The sequence below is a fragment of the Neurospora hispaniola genome, assembly GCF_033458365.1.
Source record: "Neurospora hispaniola strain FGSC 10403 chromosome Unknown B0T23scaffold_6, whole genome shotgun sequence".
Taxonomy (NCBI): domain Eukaryota; kingdom Fungi; phylum Ascomycota; class Sordariomycetes; order Sordariales; family Sordariaceae; genus Neurospora; species Neurospora hispaniola.
In genome coordinates, this window is record NW_026944411.1 from 3150857 (window position 1) to 3173087 (window position 22231).

Consider the following 22231-nt stretch of genomic DNA (forward strand, 5'->3'; position numbering starts at 1 on the left):
AACAGATAGGTAGGTACCTCTAGGTAGGTAGATTGGATGTAGGGTCAGAAACCTGCACGACAGACTCGGAAGGCTGATTGGATTGGATGTCCTTCTCTTTTTTTTTCTTTTTTCTTCCTCTGTCGGCGTCCAAATTCCCGACAATGTTAGAATGCGACGGAGGAAGTGCAGACGGGAAGAGCAGACAGATGTGGAAAGGGTGAGTGAGTGGAAGAGTGGGAAGACTCATGAAAAAGACTGTATGACGATAGCGGGTCGGCGGGTCGGCGGGTCGGCGGGTCAGCGGTCGGCGGAGAACGAGGATCAGCGGCAGATGCTGGCCAGCGCTAGACGTGTAATGTATTGTAATGCGGGCGTATATTACAGCACTACACACGCAGGGCATCAGGGACATAGAAGTAACCTCGAGGCGGGCTTGTTTAGAGATGTCTCATTCGGGACCGGATATACCTTGGGTCATAAGGTCGTTTGAAAAGAAAGAGCAACACTGAAACGGAAACAGATTTGGTTAGGTCTCGCCGAAAGGCACTCATGAATCGGGCAATCCGGCTTGCTATGGCATAACTTGTCCTTCCCAGAAAAGGTTCGTTACGTTACCTACCACTTCTCGGTATATACCCACTGCGTAATGATATCCCAAAGTGGAAATGGAAAGGAAAGGTTCATGAAAGGGTTCCCGGGTCAGTTGTCACGTTGTCCCCTCTGTCAGGTACGCCCGCAGCAGAGTTGCAGTCACAGCGGGTGTGCCCCGCTGGCAGGTACCTAGTAGCTAGCTGACAGGAACAATGACTGCCTGCCTGCCTGCGGTGCACAACAAAAGTCCGTCGGATGGCCTAGACCTCCTACCTCTCTCTGTCCACAAATGTTTTCAACCAGAGCTCAAATGTCCACAATAAATAATCTCGGGATAGCTGCCTACGTAGGTAGGGATCCAAGACGTGATAGGTAGAGCGCGTAGGTTGACATGCCCGACCTACCTACCTAGTAATGTAGAAGAGGCTCAAGACGGGAAGGACAAAGAGCACGTGCTTGGTTTTGCTTCAGTTCATTGCAGAGGTGAATGCGGAGTGCAGTGCACGGCAGCGAGCGACAATGCCTGCAGCCCCAGTGCCCTGTCGCAGCGCCCGGTGCCCGGTCACGGCTGGAAGTCAATGTGCGAGACTCACTGCCTTCCATTTTGGAGGAGCTAGGGAGCCCGGGGAGCCCAACGGTGGATGCTGCGTGGTTGGAAAGAAGTGGGGCGTTTCTTTTGGAATGTTAACAGCCTGAAATTGAAAAGTGTTCGTTTCACTCGTGTTCCGTCGTCGTTGTGAACGACGGATGTTTGAATGTTTCCAGTTCCAGGTTGGAGTTTCACAGTCCCGCGGGACACAGAATCGACAGATACGAGGGACGTTCTCCAGATCTGATACAAGGCGGGTGATTCGAACAAAGCCTTCCAGGTTCGAAAGCATAGGTAAAGCAAGACAAAACGCAACAAAAACAAACAACGAGTTCCCTTGAGGCTCTCTGTCTGTGCCAGTCGTGCACGGATACAGCTGAAACGAGGAGTCGTCGTCTTTTTCTTCTTCTTCGTTTCTCTCGTTATGATATCTCGTTGACGTGAACCCAATTATTACACATGTTTCTTTGTTTCCTTCTTTCGCATTTTCCCCAAAGCAGGTATGTTTTGTTTCTTAGATACCTCAGCTGCTCGCGTATTTTTTGATACTGTACCCAGGTTTTCATTTCGTTCATCTTTCAAGCGCTCATCTGAACTGGAAATTTAAATCACCAACAGACCTGATCTGGGACCTAGACGAACACTAGTAAGTAGTCCACCTAACCAAGGGCTGTCAGAATATCATTTCTTTTTTCTTGTTTTGTTCCACGTTGATACAACAGTCGAGTAGGTAGGTAGTGTAGGGGCCGGGCCGCCGGGGATACCGGGCCATGCTCGCCGGTTAGCACATTCGCGGTGCCTAACGGCGGGGCCCCCTGGTGATGGTTGGGCTCTGGTAATGGTCAAATCATCATCATCATCATCATCGTCGTCGTCGGAGTCGTCGTCGTCGCAAATGCAGAACATGTAAAAATATGCGGACTCTTGATTCATGCATGTGATATGGAATACCTGGTTTGGATAAAAGAGGGTTGCAATACTTAATTTGCCAATGTTGATGAGTGTGGACTGGCGAATGCTTCCATGAACTTGCCTAGACGGGGAATGTCAGGGGAGGCTAGTCCATTTTTTTTTGTTTTCCCATCAGGATTAATAAGTCTGGAATATCATATCCTGTACCCTCATAGTCCAGTGGTTGGGTTACAACATGCACATCGATGCTCACGAGATTCAGTTCTTTGGTGCATGTATCAATGGTTTTTTTTTCCGCGGGGAAACACGAGAAGGGGGAAAAGAATGGGGGGGGAATCCGGCATCAAGCATATGCACATGTCCAGGGAAAGGGAAGATGATCTGTAGTCGCTTCCATGGATGAACATGGGGGATCGACAACTTCACAGTTCTTCCATCCAACCTTCTTCAAGACAAGACGAAAGAACATTACATATTACATACCTACAACAACCGTGCTGGCTGCTGCCATCCCGTTCCTGATCGCGCGGGTGAGGCCGATTTGCTTGCCCGAGGTCAAGAAAAGGGTGGTCGCGTGATTTTCAGATTCCGTCCCGTCGTTCCCTCCCATCACATCCATCCTTCTGAACTTCCCTTGTTTCACTTGGGTCATTGTGCCTTTCTGTGAATGTGAATGTGATAGCGGAACGGGTGCCGCTGCCGCTGCCGCTGGCTGCCGCTACAGGCTAGCTGCGTACTACACAGAGCTCTGCGATGCAACTGTGGCATCTGATTTCAATCAAAACCTTGGGACCCAACGTTCCAGCCCATTTTTGTTTCTTTCGCTTCCATCCATCCACCATGTCATCGGTCGCTTCAACCAACTACACTACACCACCCAACGGTGGAGTTCTAGGTAGGGTCACAAATTCCAAAGTGGAAACAAACCAGAAAAGAAGAGGAACAGGAACAGGGGGAGAGAGGGATTACTAGGTTCCCGACTCTCGATCGAGAGAGAGAGAGAGAGAGAAGCGAAAGACACACACAAGACAGACAGACAAGACAGACAAGGACCGTCGCCGCGTCCACAATCACATCACACTGCCTGCCTGCCTGCTTGCGAGAGAGAGAGTTATCTGTCGACTTTGTTGGAATATTTCCTCCCTGGGTTGAAATAAAGTTCCTGGCAGTCCACATGACCGAGTGAGTGCATGACATGCACCTTGGCGGTGTAAAGCGACCAGGGCTCTCCGGCCATTCTACTTGGCTTCTCTAAATTGTTCGTGATGGTGGATGGTGGATGGGGATGGGGATGGGGATGGGGATGGGGATGGAGATAGGTAGGTTCGAAGGAAGCGAGGAAGGTGAAAAAGACGTGGTCACTCGGCATGTCAAGGTTTTCCACGCGTTTTCCTATTTGGGGCAAAGGTTGGGTGAGGTGAGGCCAGGGCAGGGCAGTGAGTAGGGCAGTGAGAGGGAAAAAAACGTGTTTACTTTGAGTGGACATGGGTGTGTGAGTGTCTGCGTGCGACGTACCATAGTGGGTATCCAATGTAGTGTAGTGTAGTGTATCTCTTTCGCTGGTCAAATTTATCCTTTTAGCGCCGACAGGGGTTTATCCAATAGGACATGCAGTTCAGTAACAATTTCCTTATCAGCTACCTTTCTCTACCTCACTTTCTATGCGATAAGACCCTTCTGCCAGTACCTCAAGAGTAGTCGCCTGATTTTTATGGGGCGCGCTAAAAGGATAAATTTGACCAGCGAAAGAGATCGGTGCAACGATTTTTCGAAACGCTCATGTTTTCAGTCCTTTCTTGTTTTTCATCTCCGCCGTTCGGTGAAGGTTAATTTGTTTCTCGGTATCCGAGCGGCCGGCGCGCGGATCCAAATTTGAGGAGTCTCACTGGCGGTGGGGGATGCCTCTGCTGTACGTGCTGCCTTAGTTGACGGGCCAGAGCAGTCCGTAACGTGGCTCCTCAGGTTGATGCCCATGTAGTATCGAATGATGATGGCTTCTTTTGTGGAGGCTGGCTGGCGCGTTGGGTACAAGTCGACAAGAAAAGGGTTTTTTACGCAAACAAAGAGATAAGAAACGGCGATGCCGGAAAGGGCGGGAGTCAGACATGCATAATAAAGGATATCCCGTGAGTAAACAGACTGACATGTGTTATGAAGTTGACGGTCAGTTCTGGTATGTTTGTTTGACACGTCCGACTGCGGAGCGTCTCACTCAGGGTTGGGAAGGGGAGGAAGGGAGAAGTGGCATGGGTGAGTGACTCCTTCGGACACCTACGCGATGCTGTCGGAGATTACAGCCGGGACACGGAAGAGACGGAGACGGACTTAATCGGCGTCCAAGTGACATCCCCGAAGCCGACACGGAACGGCGATTACATACAAGTGGGACTCGGCGAGGTGTTGACCGCGCCGAGGTTTCCCATGTTTCACCTCCGCCTTAGCCAATACGCCGATAAACAGGGGACGACGATCTGAATCCGATACTGTGGATTGAGATTTGCGGTGCCATCGACGGGTCACTTAAGGTTAGGTTGGTTGGCAGACGATCCAAGGCGGGCGAAGTTGAAAGTTTGGAAACATTGGAAATCTAGAAAACCTAACGCGAATTTTTGAACGGGTAAACGGGTGGGCGGGCGGCAGTGAAGAAGGAGCCCCACTCATTTTCCCGCCCGGCCGCGTCAGATGGTGGGGCCTCGGCCGGTAAAATACGTACACCTTACGGCATAGCATCAGCTCTAAATATAGTGCTGCTGCGCCCCCCCCCCAACCTACCTACCTCTAGGTCTCAACCACCACAAGGGAAAGCTTCCATCGCTGCCACGCAAGGCACAGGCACGACATCGACCAACATCCAGAGCTCAGCCTTCCACTTAGTCGGGTTATCATCTAGTTGAGGGCACTCACCCGTTTGCCCCCTGGTGAGCTTTTTCACCGGTGGCTTGGAAGGGAACCAATGGCCGCCTTGGCCGCGGGCTTGGTCAGGCTTGGTCAGTCTTGGGAGGGGGAAAAGCCCAGACTTGCCATAACTGCCCAGTGCACGGTTTTGTGTCTGGATCACAAGAGGGGTAGGTGAGCGGGCTGACATGGGCGTGGTGGTGGCTCATGCCCAACACGTGTGAATGGATGAAAGTACGCAACAGGATGGATGGTTAAGTTGTTATCTAGTCTCGTCAGAAATGCAAGATACAACACAAGAAACTTCAACCCATTCTACAAGTGAAAAAAGAGGTTGACATAATGAGTGGATATAAGGAGGGGTCAACGCCAACAACAGGCGGGGATACCTTGATGCAGACTACGGGACCCAGCATCTTGGGTGCCTGATGGAGGGTCGATAAACCTGAAACGTCAGTGAGGTTCCAAGCCCTACGATCAAGGTGGTGTATCAAAAAAGATGTTGACCAGCCCTGCCCAGCCCCTCGCTTCAACGTTGAGACAAAAAGATCCCCAGCGGGATTCGTATGTATGTCCCTCATTCGACTGCCGTTCCTCCGAAGGCCGCAACTGCTCCACCCTGATGCCGAAAAGGGTTCGTTGCTCTGAACGTCGTCTGGAGGGTCACGAACATGGATAGGAGTATAGGCCGCCGACTTTTTGTGGTGAAAGGAAAACACCCTATCGGCCGTGACGAGTTTGCTTCTTGTGCTCCATCGTATGTCCAAATAAATCCCTTGCAGTCATATTCCTTGTGCGGGGTTTATATCGATATAACGGCTTGGCACATGTCTTTGTTGGTGAGGTCTACGAGGTCAGTAGACATGTTTTCTCCAGACACGTGTAGGTGTTTCCCAGCTTTGCCATCCTATTGGGGAGGCCGTTCGAGGTATCACGGTGTATCATTGCGGCTGTCACTACAAGTGTTTCTTGAAAATGCAAGCAATACGAGGTTGAACCCTCCCGTCCTCTGTCTCGTCCCGACAAACTGGAAAAGATCTCAAGGTCAAACGGGTGGAGGGGCGGGGTACCTAAATCTGATGACAAGGCCAAAAGGTTTCATAACTGGACACTGTACTAACAAAGCTACATACCTACAGTCCCGGACCAAAAATAAAACACGTTTACCCCGCAACCCTACATTTACCGCTTTTTTACTTTCTTTTATTTTCAATACCTTCTTTTTAAATGCCCGCTATCACTGCCAGCCCTATTAAGAAGCTAAAATTTAAATATTCAACTCCTTAGCGGAGGAACTAGATTATAGCGAAATACTAAACGAGCGTCACATCTACCGCTATAACTATACATAAGGGCGTAACGCCAAAATTAATCCGAAGTATTATAAAGTACTTCACTGCTTAGGATTATAGTATCTCTAAACCTAGCCATAGACAACCACTACTCTTTTCTAAGTAAAATAAAAGAATTATTTTACGAAAGACTACTCTCGAGCCCTTTATTTCTATTAGGGATTTAAGGGTTGCGGCCTATCCCTATATCTTAACGCCCACTCTAAAGCGCTACCTCCGAAAAGAAGGTATTTTATACTCCTTAACCGTTATTCGGCTATATCTTTCCTAAGAAACAACTAGTACTAAATATACTTAGTCTCTCGAATATAGTAATAAGCCTCTATCCTTTTAGAAGACGGTTTTATTTACGGATAAATTAATAGTAGAAAAAGGAACTAATAGAAGGAAATATTAGGTTTTTCGCCCTAAAGGTAAAAAAAGACTCCGGTAGCCTTTCTTTTCTCTTTTACCTAAAAATTAACTAAATTGTTTTATTTTAGGTTTATTAGCTATTAATCCCAAGTACGTTCAAGCCCGGTATAAAAGATCTCGTTTTTTATAAATATTTTAGAGTGCAATTCGCTATAGCGTAAAGAGTAAGCTCGTTCCTTACCCCGGCGATTCTAATATAAAAAGAGGAAGTATTACAATTCGAATTTATAAGGAAATCCTTAAAAAAGAATTTCTTAAATTTATAGAGCCTTATATTACCTTTATATAAAATAATGTGCCTATTTATATAGCGAGGATTGTAAAGGATTAGTTCGAGGAAATATACTTTAAAGTATTAGCGTAGCCGCTATATTTTTCCGATTTTAACCTTATTGAAAATTTATAGCATTTACTTAAAACTAGGATTATAGAAAGATATCCTGAGCTTTTAAAAATGCTAAAGAATTCCTAAGTATTAAAATTATTATTAGAGGTAGTTGAAAAGGAATAGTTGGACTTTGAAATTAACATAGTCAATAACCTGGTTGACAGCATGCCTCGAAGAGTGCAGGCTATAGTGGATGTAAAAGGCTGGTATACGAAATACTGAATAATACGTTTTATCCGCCTGGTTCTGAAGTACCTATTAAACTATTTTCTAAGCTTTTTATAAGGGTCTGCAGTTATAAGGTACAATGGAAGAAAGGTGGTCGTTGTCATGAAATTCGGGAAATTTGGAACGTGTTTTATTTTTGGCGCCCCACTGTAGATACCTCAGCACGAGTGTCGCCTCGCTCCGCCCTTGCCTCTCTAAAAACAGTTTCAAGAGGGCGATGAATTGGCAACGTTGATAAACATGAATCCGCGTAATAAAACCCGACACGCTGATGACGGGACGCGTCAGTTCACTACACCATGTAAATCATCATCAGGGACGGTGGCTGCTCAAGACACACACATTCGTAATGCCAGTGGAGGTCCGTGACAGTGTGATTTATGGTTTTAACAGGGCAGCTGTTTGCGGGGGATGACAGCCAAATCCCGTCAATCTCACACGGCCCGGGAACTGTACAGGTTCAATTTGTTAGTACTGCGCCACCAGTTGGCCGACACAGCCCACCTAGCTGAAGATCCTTCCATCTTTCCGGCCAACCAGCTCAGCCAGCTCAGCCATTCGCATTTTGTGATCATCTGCTGCTGTCAGCACCCGACTGACAAACAAAAACCCGAAAGCATATTTGTATGTTTTGACGGCCCTTCTTGTGTCTTGGAACTGTTCTCTTTTCTCATCATTTTCCTGTGTATCTCACGAATTCGGATTCCCTCGAATACTTCAAATCGAGTCGACATCATCAACAAGTCAATAATTTGGCGATACAGTCGAGGATAAACACCCCCGCCAACCTAACTCTCAGCCTAACGCACGACACCTAACCCAGCGCGTTTCCCCTCCATCCCCCGCACGACCTGAATCGATACATACTGTAGAGTACAACGTCACAACGAACCGACCCACGATCCGAGCACCACTACGTACCTTTTACTACTAAGTAACCTAGTCGTCGACGGCCGACAACAACAACTACAAAAATAACAACAAGATGGGTGTCGGTCGCGTGGTCTGTGTGGCCCTGCCATTCCTGCTCACAGTAGCATCGCTAGTAGCCCTCCTAGTAGGCGGCCTAGCAGGCGTCGCCGACAAGTCCATGTACATGTTCGATGTCAACCTTTCCAATTTCTCCATCTCGCTCGCCGACGCCGGCGACCTCCTGAACCTGAACGAGTCCTCCATCCTCAAGGCCGGCGCGCAGCAGATTTTTGGCCGTGACGTCGAGGCGATCACTATCGACGACCTGACCAAGCGCGATGATTCCAACGGCGGCCTCACCAACCTGACGGCGTCCCTCCTCGGCTTCTACGACATCTACGACATCTCCCTCTGGGGCTACTGCACCACGGCCCACAACGGGACGCGCGAGTGCACCAAGGCCAAGTTCAACTGGGCCGAGGACGCGCTGAACGGCACGCAACATGACATCAACTCGCTGCTTACCCTCACGGGCCAGAACATTACCCTGCCCAAGGAGGTCACGGACGCGTTCAAGACGTACGTCACGGCCAGCAAGTGGGCCCAGATCGTCTTCATCATCGCCCTCGTCGCGCTCGTTGTCGAAATCGTCTTTGGCATCTTTGCCAACTGCTCGCGCGTCGTTTCGTGTCTTACGTGGTTGGTCGCCGGCATCGCGGCCGTAGCCGTGTGCGGTTTCGCCGCCCTGGCCACCGGTATCTCGGTCATTGTCGTCGGCGCCGTCGAGACCGTGGCGGGCAAGTACAATGCCGAGGGCGAGTTCAACAAGCGGTTCATGGTGGCTATTTGGGTTGCTGCGGCTTTTGCGCTGGCGTCCGCCTTCTTCTGGATGTTCACCATTTGCTGCTGCGCGCCTAGCTCTCATGGTGGTCACTCCAGCAGGAGCAGCAGACGGAGTGTCGGCATGGAGAATGAGAAGCTTATTGGTAGCCCGTATCAGCCGGTGGGTGGGTTCCATGCTCATGGTGCCAATGGCAAGCCGAGCCAGGGCTTCCTTGGAGGTGGTGGATATGCTAGCCAGCCGCAACAGCAGTATGCTAAGCGCGATATGGCTTATGAGCCTTATTCCCACCAGAGGATCTAAAGAGGAGTGGAGGATGAAGGGGTGTGGAGGGTGGTGATGGAGGAGCACACTTTTCTGGGTGCTGTTATGACTCTCTCAGCGAGCAAAAGGTATTTCTTACTTTGCTCGCTTTATGACTTGGGGATATATCTTTTATGGGTGCATTTACCGGCGTTTGGAAAACTAGAGTAAGAAGGTGGCTATGGATATACGACACAGTTGATTGTTTGTATGCCCATCGTGTTGTGGATGATGATACCTATTCCTTTATCGTTAGTTATTTACTACCTAGTTTTCGAGCTATAACCTGAAATGGACGAAACATATCTCGTACAGCAACTTACAGCCTCCTTTTTCCTTTCTAGTGAAACATGAAGATTCAACCATTCTCAAACATCCTTTCCCTTTCCGGTGAAACATGCAAGATTGAGCCATCCTCAAACCTTCTTAGTGCCCTAACTAAAACTTCAAGCTTTCTCCCCCCCACACGCATACATACATGTCTTGCCGGGCCACTAGACTACCACGTCACCTGTCTCTCCTGCCCGATTGAACACAACATATGTACGCCCTGCATAAATTAGATCCAAGGAATGTCGATGTGAGCCAAATGTGCATTTACATCAATATGTCCCCGCCTTTTCTCCATTCGGTTCGTCTGTAGCGGTGATGCACATCTTCACGGCCTGCCTGACATGAACGGTCTTGGCGGAGGATCTGCTCCGCCAGTTGAGATACTGCATATGTGGGGGGGAGAGATACTGGATGTTGAAAGACTGTTGTTTCAAGGAGCGGAATTTCACGAGGGTGAGGCCTCCTTCCCTTTGTTGTATTAGTTGGTGAGTGGGTGGGTGGGTGTAACTCGAGCGTGCGTGGCTGCGGCGGCGTGACTGGGAGTGGGAGTGGTGTTTTGTTAGTAGGTAGGTAGGGTTACGCTGCTGGTAGAACTATGGAAGAATAAGTAAGACAAGGGGATTTTTATTTATTTCGGAACATTAAAAAAAAGAAAAAGGAACTGAGATAAAGAGAATAGTACCTAGTTTCGATGCATAAGATTTGAATAATAATGTTACGAGCGGGGAATAGAGACAAGTGGAAGGTATGAGTGAAGTTGGAGAGTCTATAAGGTAGGTAGGTAGGTAGCACTTGTCTGACGAGATCGTCGCAATCACGTGTGTACTGTAGACTGGAAAAAAATCACCCTTCAGTTACGAAGAAAAAAAAAAGGAAAAAGGGAGAAGAGAAAGTTGAATGAAACTAGGTAAGTATTCCGTGATCTTGGTCGGAAATACTAAAAAGTTTGGTAACTTACAGTAGTACCCATGTAAGAAGGTTGTTTAGGAGTGGTCAGAGGAAAGGACGACGAGATCAGGAATACCTACCTTAAAAAGGAGGCTGTGAAGGGTTAGGGTTGGAAGCGCTCATAAAAAAAAAAATGGAGTCACTCGTTTCACTTTGGGAATTTCCTCACCTGAGTTGTGGATTGGTCGTTCCTACCAAAGGACATCAAGGTGCCTACGACTAGGTACTTGCACAGCACAAACTCCCAAGAATGGATAGCTGAGATTTACTTGGATCCGATTTCAACGCAGCCGACCACGCGGACGCTTCAGTCCATCATCACAGCCCAACATGACTCAAAACGTGCGTCAACAACAATGTTTTCCTTTTTCGCACATCATTCAGTGCAAGAAACTCGACCTCACCTCACTCTCAAGTCTTCACAGTTACAACTTACCTAGGTACTAACACCACCCACAGACATCCCTCACGCACACAAGGCTTCCCACCAAGCTCCGCCATAACTTTGTCCTCAACCCCATCACGGCCCTCGCCTTCTACCAGTCTCCCAATTCTCGCGTCTACCTCCTCGCCGCCGAAGACACCTACCTGAAAATCTACGACGTCACCACCTCCCGCCTCGTTTCCCAGATCAAAGTCTTTTACTCGCAGCCTATTCACGGTCTGTATGTCTCACCTTCACCTTCACCTTCGACAACACCCGCAGGGACAGCAGGGACAACAACAGGCCAGGATGAGGATGACGTTGAGGATGAGGATGAGGAGCCGCGGGTGTTGATCTGGGGCGCGAATTCCGTGGCGGTTATTTCTCAGGGGACAGTGGATCAGCTCGTCAAAGGACATGGGGGTAGTGGGGTGGAACTGAGAGAGGAGAAGGCAGGTGATTGGATATATGATGGGATTTTGTTTCCTTCAAGGAAGCGAGGAGCGGAAGGAAAGGAGGGAGGGAAAAGAAAAGTGCAAGGAGCGTTGGTGACTGCGCATAATGAAGTTGTTCCGCTTTCTATCATCGGGGGGAAGGACGGAGAGGTTACGTTTGGCCCGCTCACCTCGCCTTCACGACCGATTTTGTATTCGGCGAATCTGTGTTTGTTGGATGACGAGACAGTTCTGGTGGCGGGGGGTACGGTGTTTGGAGAGATTGTCGTCTGGAAGTATTTTCTCGATGGGAGGAGCGGGGAGGGTGAGGGGAAAAAGTTCGAGGTCCTCTACGTCTTTACCGGCCATGAGGGGTCTATCTTTGGGGTTTCCATCTCGCCGGAGATTTCCCTTTCTAATGGCGGTCAAAAGATCAGACTGCTAGCTAGCTGCAGCGATGATCGGACGGTGCGGATATGGGATATCACCGATTCGCCGACCAGGGGTACCTCTATTCTTACAGATGGTTCTGGAGAAAATGATCACTCAAAGAGAACATTGGGAGAAGCGAGAGAGACTGGGTTCGGAGGACCCAACAACTCGGAAGTCAAGGTCGAAAACCAAAACGACAAGGCGAGATGTCTTGCTGTGGCTATGGGTCACGTATCGAGGATTTGGCAGGTGCGGTTTACGGGAAGGACGCAACATGGGGATGGAAGTCCGATTGAGATCCACTCGTTCGGTGAGGATGCGACGAGACAGAGGTGGGAGTTAACGCTGGATCAGGCAAAGTGGAAGCAGGCGCTGGAGAGGGGCTACAGTGGTGAACAAGACATTGCTGGGTCGTTTGGCACGCTGAAGAACTGCGGGATTGTGAGTTGTCATAATGGCAAGAATATGTGGTCGACGGCGGTGTCGGGGGGTGATGGACTGCCGACGTTGATTGCAACGGGTGGAGCGGATGGAAAGATTACGATGGCTGGTGATCAGGTGGTCAGAAATGGGGAGCAAACGTATAGGGATATTGACGTTACGCTGACGGTCGAGGATGCCATGAGGGTTGCTGAAGGGGTTGAAGAGGACTCGACTGCGCCGGTGGAAGGACAAAAGAAGAACACGGTCAAAAACGGGTTTCAGAGATACGCCTTTCTGTCTGAGAACACGCTTCTCGCTACGACGTCGTCTGGGAGGCTCTTGCATGGGACGATAGGCGAAGGCCTCACCTGGAAGAATGTTCACCTTTCGGAGACTGTTCTCGCCGACCTCAAGTCCTACTACGTCGTCAAGAGCCCAGTTCAGGGGACCGCTATCCTCGGCAGTTCCAGTGGTAAAGTCTACCTCTTCCTTGAAGACGGCCACAAAGTCAAAGAACTCCACGCCTTCCCCGGCAAGATCTCCGATATCCTCCTCATCGAAGGCGCTCAAGAGACCCTCCACAAAGACCAACCCGGTGCCTGGACAGTCATCATCACCGTCCTCGGCCTCGACCACGCCCTTCTTATGACTTTCGACCCCTCCACCTCCTCCGTCACCGTCGACCCGCGCAATATCTGCCTCTCCAGCGACGACGTATCCCCCTTCATTGCCACGGCCGCTGCCTTTTGCGGTTCGAAACTGATCCTCGGCTCGCGCGTCGGTGCTGTGGCTGTCTACAAATCGACACCTGACGCTTACACCCTCGATTACTCCCGCAAGGACGCGCGTACCAAAGACGCAGTGACCTGTATCGTTCCGCTACCGGGTAGTTCGACCTCTTTTCTGACAGGCTGCCGCGATGGTCGGTACAGGATATACACCCTCACTTCCACCACTAACTCAGCCACACTGCACCTCCAACACGAAATCTCCCCTCCCCTCGGCATGATTGAAGGCGCCCACTTCATCTCCTCCTCATCTGGGCTAGACTTGATCATCCACGGCTTCCGCGGCAAGAACTTTGTCGTCTGGAGCGAGTCCACCCGTCAAGAGCTCACCACCGTCGAATGCGGCGGTGGTCACCGGGCCTTTGACGTCGTCTTTCCCTCTTCTTCTTCTTCTTCTTCTTCTTCTGGTGGCTCTCCCGGTCCATTACGATTCATCTTCACCAAAGCCTCTGCTCTGCGGTTCTACAGCCAATCATCCCCTCCTTTACGCACCCTGAAAGAAGGCGGCCACGGTCGCGAGTTGCGGGCCGTCGCTGCTTCTGTTTCTTCATCCTCAGGGGAAGTAGGGCGGTATGTAGCTACTGCTGCGGAGGATACTACCATCCGTCTGTGGCAGTATCGGGACTCCTCTGCCCCTGTTGGGAAAGAAAAAACAGAAAGGGGTTTCAAACCGCTCGCGATCCTGGAGAAGCATAGTGCTGGTATCCAAGCCATGAAGTGGTTTGGCGAGTCGCACTTGTTGAGTAGCGCGGGGAATGAAGAGTTTTTTGTGTGGAGGATTACTAGATTGGAATCGGAGTACGAGGCGTTGGCGGTGGTTTGCGAGAGCAAGTACCCGGATCGGTCGGCAGATGGGGATTTAAGGATTGTGGACTTTGATGTCCAGCGTTATGGATCACAAGGAGAGGAAAAGATGCTTATCAGCTTGGCGTTGAGTAACTCGACGCTGAAAAGCTACCTCTACTCAACCGACTCTCAGCAGTGGAAGTTGCTTGCCCAAGGCCGGTACACGGGTGCTTGTCTGACGCAGATCCGGCACTTGCGCGTCGCTGACGCTGGTGAGGATATCCAGGTCCTGACTGCTTCGACGGACGGTCATGTTGCTGTTTGGTCTACTTCTGCCTCAAGCGAGACCGAGACGGAAAAGGCAGAGTACCAGATGGTTACCCTCGCCAAGGTCCATCAGAGCAGTATCAAGGGTCTTGATCTCTCGTCGTCTTCATCAGGCCAGAGCTGGCTGGTCATTACAGGCGGCGACGACAACGCCGTCCACTTTACGAATCTGCAGTATTCTGCTGCTGATAAGACGTACAAGGTGTTGAGCAGGTCGAGAGTCAAGGATGCGCATGCTGCTGGTGTGACGGGCATTTGTACCGTTAGGGAGGAGGATGGAGAGGCGGTGGAGGTGGCTAGTGTTAGCAATGACCAGCGAGTGAAGCTTTGGCGGGCGGTTTGGCAGGAGGGAAGCGAAGAGCCGGTCAAGGTGACGCTGTTGGATAATCAGTATAGCTCGGTGGCGGATGCTGGGGATGTGGAGGTGATTAAGGAGGGGAGGGTGATGGTGGGGGGAGTGGGCATGGAGGTTTGGGATTTTGGGGTTTAGAAGGTGTGAGTTGGTTTAGACAAAAGGGTATATAGAGTATTGTTGTCATTAAGTAGCACATGATTTGAAGCCAGGTCGAAGTTCTTCGTTTTGTTGTCTCTGCTGACGATGATAACGATTTGGTTGGGTGTATGCATTTTGTCCACTTATACGCCAGAGCACTAACAGTAGCGTCAGCTATGCGAGGCCAATTTCACGCAAGCAAGATCTTCGAATGTGAAGAAACTTCTTTACAGTTTCTAGAAGACAGGTTCATTATGATTCAAGATATATTCAACACAATAATTCATGGATTTCAAAGCTAGAAATCCGGGAGTTGAAGAGACTGTTGACAAAGTGCTAAAGTGACGACTTTCAGAGCATCGTTGCTGTTAGTAAAACTGCCCCACCTTCAACTCCACCATCCAATCAAACCCCGATAAACAAATTCCTCCAAATCCGGGGTTGCGCACGGCCCACTCTTCAATGCTTCCACTTTGTGCTGTGCGGGCCGGCGGGGCCTGGGCGTCCGTCCGATTTGACGGGCATTTTTGAGCTCCATACCGCGACCGTCCGTCCGTCCACCTTCAACCTGAATCCCGCGAACCCGCCCGCCTAGCCGGCTCCGTCCACTCACTTCGACTCGATCGATCGACCGAGTGTGGTGTCGTCTCCAACCACCAACATCACACACCACACACCACACAACAACCACCGACCATGAACCGTCAGGTGGTCACCTCCACCCTAGGCCGGCGGGGTGTCGCCAGCACCCTTCTCAACGCCCAGCAGCAGCGTCCCTTTTCCTCCACCACCACCCGATGCGCCGCCGAAGACGATAAGAAGCCCGCTGCCGCTGACGCTGCCACTCCCTCTCCTCGCGCCCCCGGTCCCATTAGCGCCAGCCGCCAAAAGTCCGAAGCCGCCGTCGGCAAGCTCACCCAGCTTCGCGGATCCTTCACGTCCTTGACCAACGACAACTCCTTCCACAAGACCCTTCCCGCCGGTGCCCGTGACGCCCGCCGTCTCGCTGCCGCTCCCATCGCTGGCAAGGGCACAACCAAGGACGCCATCGCTCCCCTCGGCGGTGGCGGTGGTGGTGCGTCCGGCGCTCCCAAGGTCATCAACGTCCGTTCCCTCAAGGGCACCCTCGGTTCTCGCGGCAGCAACATCCCCGGCGCCGTCGCGCCCGGCGCTGCTCTCCGTCCTCGCTTCGCCGCTGGTCCTAACGGTACCCGTCCGCGCTTCGGTGCTACCCCCGGTACCCCCGGTGCCGGTCCCACTGGCGCTCGCAGACCCCCCTTCGGTGCCCGGCGCGCCCGTCCCGCAGGCGACAAGAAACGCGGAGGATCCGGAGGAGGAGAGAAGCGCACCAGAGGCGACGACTACGACGCGCCGCCCACCGAAGAAGAGAAAGCCTTCCTCCGCGGCTTGGAGCAAGGCAAAGTAACCGAATACGTCCCCAAACTCACGCCCGATACACTGCTGGGGTACGGCCCGCCCCTCGCGACGGACGCGGCGCTGGGTAAAGTGGAGTCAGCAATGCGCACGATGCGGATCTTGGGCGGCGGATTGCCGTTCAACGACCAGTCGGGCGTCACGAGCGATCCGACGGCTATTAAGCACCGGTACGTGCACGAGAAGAAACCCGTGTTTTTCAGCAGTGTGGAGGAGAAGGAGTGGGTGAGGGAGTCGTTGGATAAGTTTGCGGTTAGTGAGGGGCCGGAGAAGAAGACTAAACAGAAGATTCTGGAGACGAGCGTGTTGGGTAGGTATGAGGAACCCAAGTATGTGGAGAGTTTGACGGAGACGGTGAAAATGGTGGAGAAGTATCACGGCGGAACGTTCAGTTATGCGCCGAGTGATGCGGAGAAGTTCAAGAAGAAGTTGAACCAGTTGCTTGCTGCTGGTCTGCCGAGGGCGCCGGCTCCGGCTCCGGCTCAGAAAAAGGCGTAGGTTGAGGAATTGAAGGGGGGTGGAAGGGGAAGGGGAGGGGATTGTGATGTAAAAACAGATAGAAGAAGAGGACTGAGGTGTAGAAGTGGTCCAGTTGTAACATTATGAATACCCGTATTGGCTGTCTTGTTGTGCCTGGGGGGAAATAAGGGTATGTGAAAGTCTTGTGCGGTGTCTTGGTTGTGTCCAAATTTTTGAAAGACATATTGCTCTGGTGGTCTGGATTGCTTTGACATACACTTTACCATGCCATGCTCAGAAAGAAACGGAAGAAAAGATGAGTATCGGGTTTATGGGATACTCAGGTCCAGTCGTAAACATTTCAGTCTGTTAGCAAGTCAAGTACAACAAGTCTAACCTTTGAATCCACACGGTGAATGTTGTTTTCATTCACCCACAAATTTGCTATCACGAACTCTGAACTTATAGTCTCAAGCAACTACGGTTTCAACCCAATGGTATTCCGACTCCATCTCGACACTGACCCAAACCCCACAAACACCCCAAGATAATAATACACACAAGAACCAACTCTTCACACAAACTCACTTCCTAGCCATCACCGCATTACAAACCTCCTTCTCCCTCGCCGCCACCGCCTTCATCCTCTCATCCTGCAACTTCTGCACCTTGGTCTTCAACGCCTTGACATCATCATCCAATATCTTCTCCTGCTGCTTCCACTTCTTATGCACCGCCTCTCTTTTATGGGTCTCCGCCCTAAGTTTATCTCTCCACAGCTGACACAGCTCCTTCACTCTCTTTTGGAGATCCTCCGCCCGTTCCGGCTCCACGGTAATCGTCAGTTCCAACGGATTCTCCTCGCTTCTTTGCGGCTGCTGGTTAAAGTCCGGGGACTTTTGTACCGCGCTCATGATAGGTTTTACAGACGACTCGTCAAAGCACAGGATGGACCATTTGCGGCCTGAGCCCGAGACTTGTGCGACTGTTGCTAGGTCGCGCAGGGGGTAGCTGAGGGACGTGTCTTTTTTGTCGGGGAAGATGGGTAGAGCGCCGATGGAGTCAGCGGAGAAGCGCGAGCCGGAGCGGAAGGTCTTGAGGGCGTCGAGGTAGTGCTTGTCGGCGCGGTCGAAGGCGTAGGTCAGGTCGGAGAGGTCGTAGGGCGTTTCGGGGGAGGGGATGGGGCGGTTGGGGTCTTTGGGGTCGTTTGACGACGCATCTTCTGCGGGGGAATTGTTGGATTTGGAGCCCTTCTTGTCTTTCTTTCCGCCACGGGCGGGCGGCTCTTCAACTTCTTCGTTGCTGCCGCGCTTGGATTTCTTGTCTTTTTTGCCGGGGCGGATGGGGGTTGTTGAGAAAGGGCGGACGGTCAAGGGAGTCTGAGAGAGGGTCGTGCGGGGGGTGGTGAGGAGGCATTGGCAGGCGGGAGAGCCGGAGGCGGTTACTAGAGGGGCGGCGGCGCTGTGGTGGTTTGTTAGCTTTAGGATGGGAGAGGAAAGTAAACAAAGATGTTTGAGACGATGATGGTGGTGGGGTGACGAACCGGGAGATGGCATTCGAGGCAGCAGAGTTGGTGCGCAGAAGCGCGTTGGCGGCGCGGAAGGACTTCATGGTGAACAATTGGTGAGAGGTGGTGTTTTCTCTCAGAAAAGTTAGTGGGTTAGTTGATGTTGCGAAACAAAATGGTGAAGCTTCGTGAACCGTGATGGTCTTGGAGCTTCGAGTTGACAGACCCCGCCGTTTCCAAGAGCTAAAGTTCGCGCCAATGCCGGCTGGGGAGGTGGTTCCGGCAATGTTTGATGGGTACCTTTATCCTGGCCGTTATAGTAAGCCAGTAACAAGCAGCTATCAATAACGGTTGCGTGGCCCAGTGGTTAAGGCATCTGCTTTACATTGTAATCGCAGAGGATCGCAGGTTCGAGCCCTGCCGCGATCATTATTTTTTGCGTTTTTCTCAGAGCCTATCGTCAGTTCTCCATTGGTAAAGATTGAGAAGCTGTCATGTGCTTTTCCTTTTTTTTCTTTTAGTTTATCATTATCAAGGTCCCTAGTTAGTTATTCTCTATAATGCTTCGTTCTCGTTGGCTCCAATGTAAGTTCAAGTCATCTTTCACGTTGATACAAAATGAGAATTCTTATTAATTGTACAGCTTCATAGTCAAGAAGCTTTTGATGCCTCAGCTGTGTTCTCTTCACGGTCAATTGACATGATCTCTTCTTCTTTCAAGTCTGTGATATAACGCCTTTCAAAGAATGACTAAACAAAACCTACACTCTGTGTGATAAGATTGAGACGGCGAATATGTCTTTTATGACTTTCATTTAGGGAAGAGCCTCCTGGTTAGAATGTTGACCATCGTTGTCTAACATCGACCACTGCCGTTTGATGCTCCTTGTTGCTTCTAGAGTATCATGTCCTCTGATGATTTAAGATGGGTAATCGACGGTGTACACCAGAGAAGCACCCATGTTTACAGCAGAACATCAATATCATGAAACTGGGAATAATGGTACACAAAAAAGCTACAGCCTAGGAATAAGCATAACCATAGCGCAATCATTAACTATCTTGTTCTCGTTCTTCCTTCCCATGGCTTCCCCCCCCGAGGTATCATCTCACTTTGATTTGTACCATCCGATCCAAAACCTTATCATTACCAATTATGCAGACTAATAACCTGCCTGCGCGCAGTCTGTCCGTTCCATCTCAGGTTCAGACAGACCAAGAAAAGTAGAGGTATAGAGAGTGTCGCTTAAGGAATCCTGCCATCCCATCCCATCCCATCCTAGCTCCAAGGTCGTGTAGTTTTTCTGTCTGTTGGGTTTGTGTTTGAGGATTCACTGCTGTTGCCGACTTTCGTGTGTACCACCAGCAGGATGCCCGTAAAGACGCGCCCCTAGCACACAATCACTGTCCTTGTTTAGGCAGCAACAGGCTCAGTGTTCCTCCCGCGCTGATGCTGTTCGCTCTCGCCGTCCAGCATGGAGTGGCTGCCCGATGCATGAATATCATCTTCCTCATCGTCATCGTCGTCCTCCTCTTCCTCCGACACCTCATAGTCCGCCACCTCCTTGTGCTGATTCGCCGGCACCCACGAGTCCCGATCGTTAAGCGGGGCGTCCTGGCCCGACAAGTCATGTCCCTGTCCTGCGCCACCTTCCGTCCTCGCCTTGATGTTGTTCCTCCTGCGCTGGCTCAGCGTCCTCGAGCGAGTGGAAAGCTTCGCTGAGACGGCCGCGTTTTGCGTGACCCAGTTGGTAAGGGAGTCCTCGCAGTCCTGGATGATGGCCTTGGAGGCTTCGTAGCCGTCGTAAGCGGGGCGGGTTTCGCCTGGGGTGACGGGGGTATCGTCGATGAGTTCCAAGAGGTGCTTGCCGTAGCCGGCAATGATGGCGACTTTTTCGCAGTGCTCGCGCAGGGCGTCGAACTGGTAGGTGTAGGCGGCCTTGATCTTCTCACGCGTTATGTTGGAGAGCTGGGCTTCGGCGACGAGCGACTCGGCTTCGGCGCGGACGAGTTCCTGTTCGAGAACGACGATGCGCGGGGAGTTGGGCTCTTTGTACTTGAGCTGGGCGATTTGGTCGGTAATTTTTTGCTTTCCTCGTGGGGTGTTAGTGGTGAAGAGCGACAAGAGTTGGGACAGTAGGAGTAGTAGAGTGGACCTACTGTCTCTGCTGGGTTGCACCGACGCCTCGATATTCCTAATACTCTTCATGGTGACGCGGTACTGGTCGTAGCGATCGACGTACTGATCCTCGAGTTCGCCGATTTCGTAGAGCAACACGCCCAGCTTGTCTGTGACATCGGACACGTCCTCATCGCAGGCCTCGCCCCAGAGCGACAACTGTTGGGCGACCTCCATGCGCTCCTTGGCCACCATTTCCAGACTGCGCATCACGTTCTTCTCCATCTTGACCAGCTGGGAGAGCTTCTTGGCGAGATCGGGCCCAAAGGCGCCGGCGGCGTTGCGTCGTAGAGCATGGCCTAGCCCTCCTGTTAACGTTCACACAGGCTATGAGCTGTGCTGCTCGACTTTTATTCTAAAAAAAGAAGAAGGGGGGACAAGCTCACCAATTCCGCCGCGACCAAAGAGACGTCCCGACTTTGTGGATGATGGCGGTGGAGGGGGGTTCTGGATCTGGGAGGCGGTTGGCGCCCTGGAGGCGCGCATAGAGTAGGTTCGATGCATGGTTTATGTAGTATTTATCGATTGTCGTCGAGGGTTTTGAAGTTGTCGATCACACAAGGTGGTGTGATGTTGAAGTTGAAGTAGTAGGAACGGACAGTTCCAGTTGACGGTGTGAGTCGGGGGGGCTTCTTCCCTTGTTCTCTTGGTTGGAATATTCAATTGGGCGGTAAGCAAGCTAGTCAGGGCAATGTTGGTGGGAATCCGAATGGCGGACGAGTAGAGAAATTGGTGGAAGGAAAACCAATGAAGGGATTTGGGAGCAGGAGGAGGAGTTCGTCTGGCCTTTTTGATCAGTCCAGTCAAGAGACGTGGAAAAGACAACCAAGACAAGTTCCAGTTCTGGGCTCGAGAAGCGTCTGTCTGTCGCATGCGCGTGCCGGCAGATGCAGTCCCAGGCCTGGCAAGGGGGGGATGACGTCGGTGTGCAACCTCTGCTAGTCACTAACAGAAGACGACACTGCAAAACTAGGGCAGGGCCAAGCTCACTTTCCCCTATCGAGAAGAGCGAACAGGGGGGGTGTCACCATAAGGGGACGTCCCCACTCGTCATCGACAGTGCATCTCAGCGCATCGACAGTGCAGCTGCCCTAACAATTACCTGCATCTGGTTCAAGTTGATTTTCACTCCGCAGTCTCCGGGCAAGTGTGGCATGTCCACCTAGTCATGATCTTCAGATGAAGCCGTCACTTATACTAGACTACTGATCTTGCCCGATAGTGGTTGATTGTGGACAACTCCCGGTCAGCTTTGACATGTTGACTGTTTTCCGAGAGCTGCCATATCAACACTAGGATAATCGCTGTATGGTTTAGTGTAGTAGGGCCATCCCATTCCCTGTTTCGGATCATGACAAGACTAGAACAGAAGGAGAAGAGGAACCTTCATATGCTCTGAAGAGATTTGGATGACGGATGTCGATGGCCAAGCTTGAATGTCTTGGAATGGAATCGGCCTCTTTGTTGTTGTTGGCGCCCTATAGTGTCGGTTTTAGTGCCCACAGTCCGAAGACGGAAGATGACGTTGGTGTCCATCACATATTCCGCCGCTCACTAAGCAAAAGTCAAGGCCGTCATCACCGACCCGGTTGTGGATGGCTTCTTGCTGAATTGGGATTGACGCACAAAGACCAAGTCAGCTAGACAGGCACTGTCTAACACCATGGATGAACTTGGGTCATTTGGTCCAAGTGAGAAGAACAAGTCCTTTCAGTCATATCATTGTACACATATACAGATAATTGATAAGGAAGAGCCATGCGAATGTGTGTTTTTAGAATACCTTTAAAATACTACATGTAACCCCAACCCTGGACTCTACCAATTCAACATGGCTCGTGCACTGCAATGAACCCT

General features: G+C 51.1%; 6 protein-coding genes and 1 non-coding gene across 7 annotated transcripts; 4 read left to right on the plus strand and 3 right to left on the minus strand.

The window, feature by feature from the left end:
- Positions 1-2874: 2874 nt before the first annotated feature.
- B0T23DRAFT_385616 (uncharacterized protein) lies at positions 2875-3682 on the minus strand. Its single transcript, XM_062837549.1, has one exon. The coding sequence runs from the start codon at positions 3558-3560 to the stop codon at positions 3186-3188; it is 375 nt and encodes a 124-aa protein (XP_062691209.1). The 5' UTR covers positions 3561-3682; the 3' UTR covers positions 2875-3185.
- A 4232-nt stretch (positions 3683-7914) lies between these two features.
- Positions 7915-9582, plus strand: B0T23DRAFT_203196 (SUR7/PalI family-domain-containing protein). Its single transcript, XM_062833420.1, has one exon. It carries the CDS (start codon positions 8337-8339, stop codon positions 9405-9407), a length of 1071 nt encoding a protein of 356 aa, XP_062691210.1. The 5' UTR covers positions 7915-8336; the 3' UTR covers positions 9408-9582.
- Positions 9583-11870: 2288 nt separating this feature from the next.
- On the plus strand, positions 11871-15065 carry B0T23DRAFT_385622 (WD40-repeat-containing domain protein). Its single transcript, XM_062837550.1, has one exon. The coding sequence runs from the start codon at positions 12201-12203 to the stop codon at positions 14790-14792; it is 2592 nt and encodes an 863-aa protein (XP_062691211.1). The 5' UTR covers positions 11871-12200; the 3' UTR covers positions 14793-15065.
- A 220-nt stretch (positions 15066-15285) lies between these two features.
- On the plus strand, positions 15286-16748 carry B0T23DRAFT_385624 (uncharacterized protein). Its single transcript, XM_062837551.1, has one exon. It carries the CDS (start codon positions 15492-15494, stop codon positions 16725-16727), a length of 1236 nt encoding a protein of 411 aa, XP_062691212.1. The 5' UTR covers positions 15286-15491; the 3' UTR covers positions 16728-16748.
- A 341-nt stretch (positions 16749-17089) lies between these two features.
- B0T23DRAFT_455515 (ribosome recycling factor domain-containing protein) lies at positions 17090-18417 on the minus strand. The gene is made up of 2 exons (XM_062841240.1): positions 18232-18417; positions 17090-18149 (listed from the first exon to the last, which is right to left on the minus strand). The coding sequence occupies exons 1-2, from the start codon at positions 18297-18299 to the stop codon at positions 17273-17275; spliced, it is 945 nt and encodes a 314-aa protein (XP_062691213.1). The 5' UTR covers positions 18300-18417; the 3' UTR covers positions 17090-17272.
- A 127-nt stretch (positions 18418-18544) lies between these two features.
- Positions 18545-18624, plus strand: B0T23DRAFT_t272. Its single transcript has one exon. It is a non-coding gene; the product is annotated as a tRNA-Val (tRNA).
- A 985-nt stretch (positions 18625-19609) lies between these two features.
- B0T23DRAFT_430964 (sphingolipid long chain base-responsive protein LSP1) lies at positions 19610-20878 on the minus strand (the record flags this gene model as incomplete). Its single annotated transcript, XM_062840282.1, has 3 exons — positions 19610-20289; positions 20356-20682; positions 20761-20878. The coding sequence occupies 3 exons, from the start codon at positions 20876-20878 to the stop codon at positions 19610-19612; spliced, it is 1125 nt and encodes a 374-aa protein (XP_062691214.1).
- Between the last annotated feature and the right edge of the window lie 1353 nt (positions 20879-22231).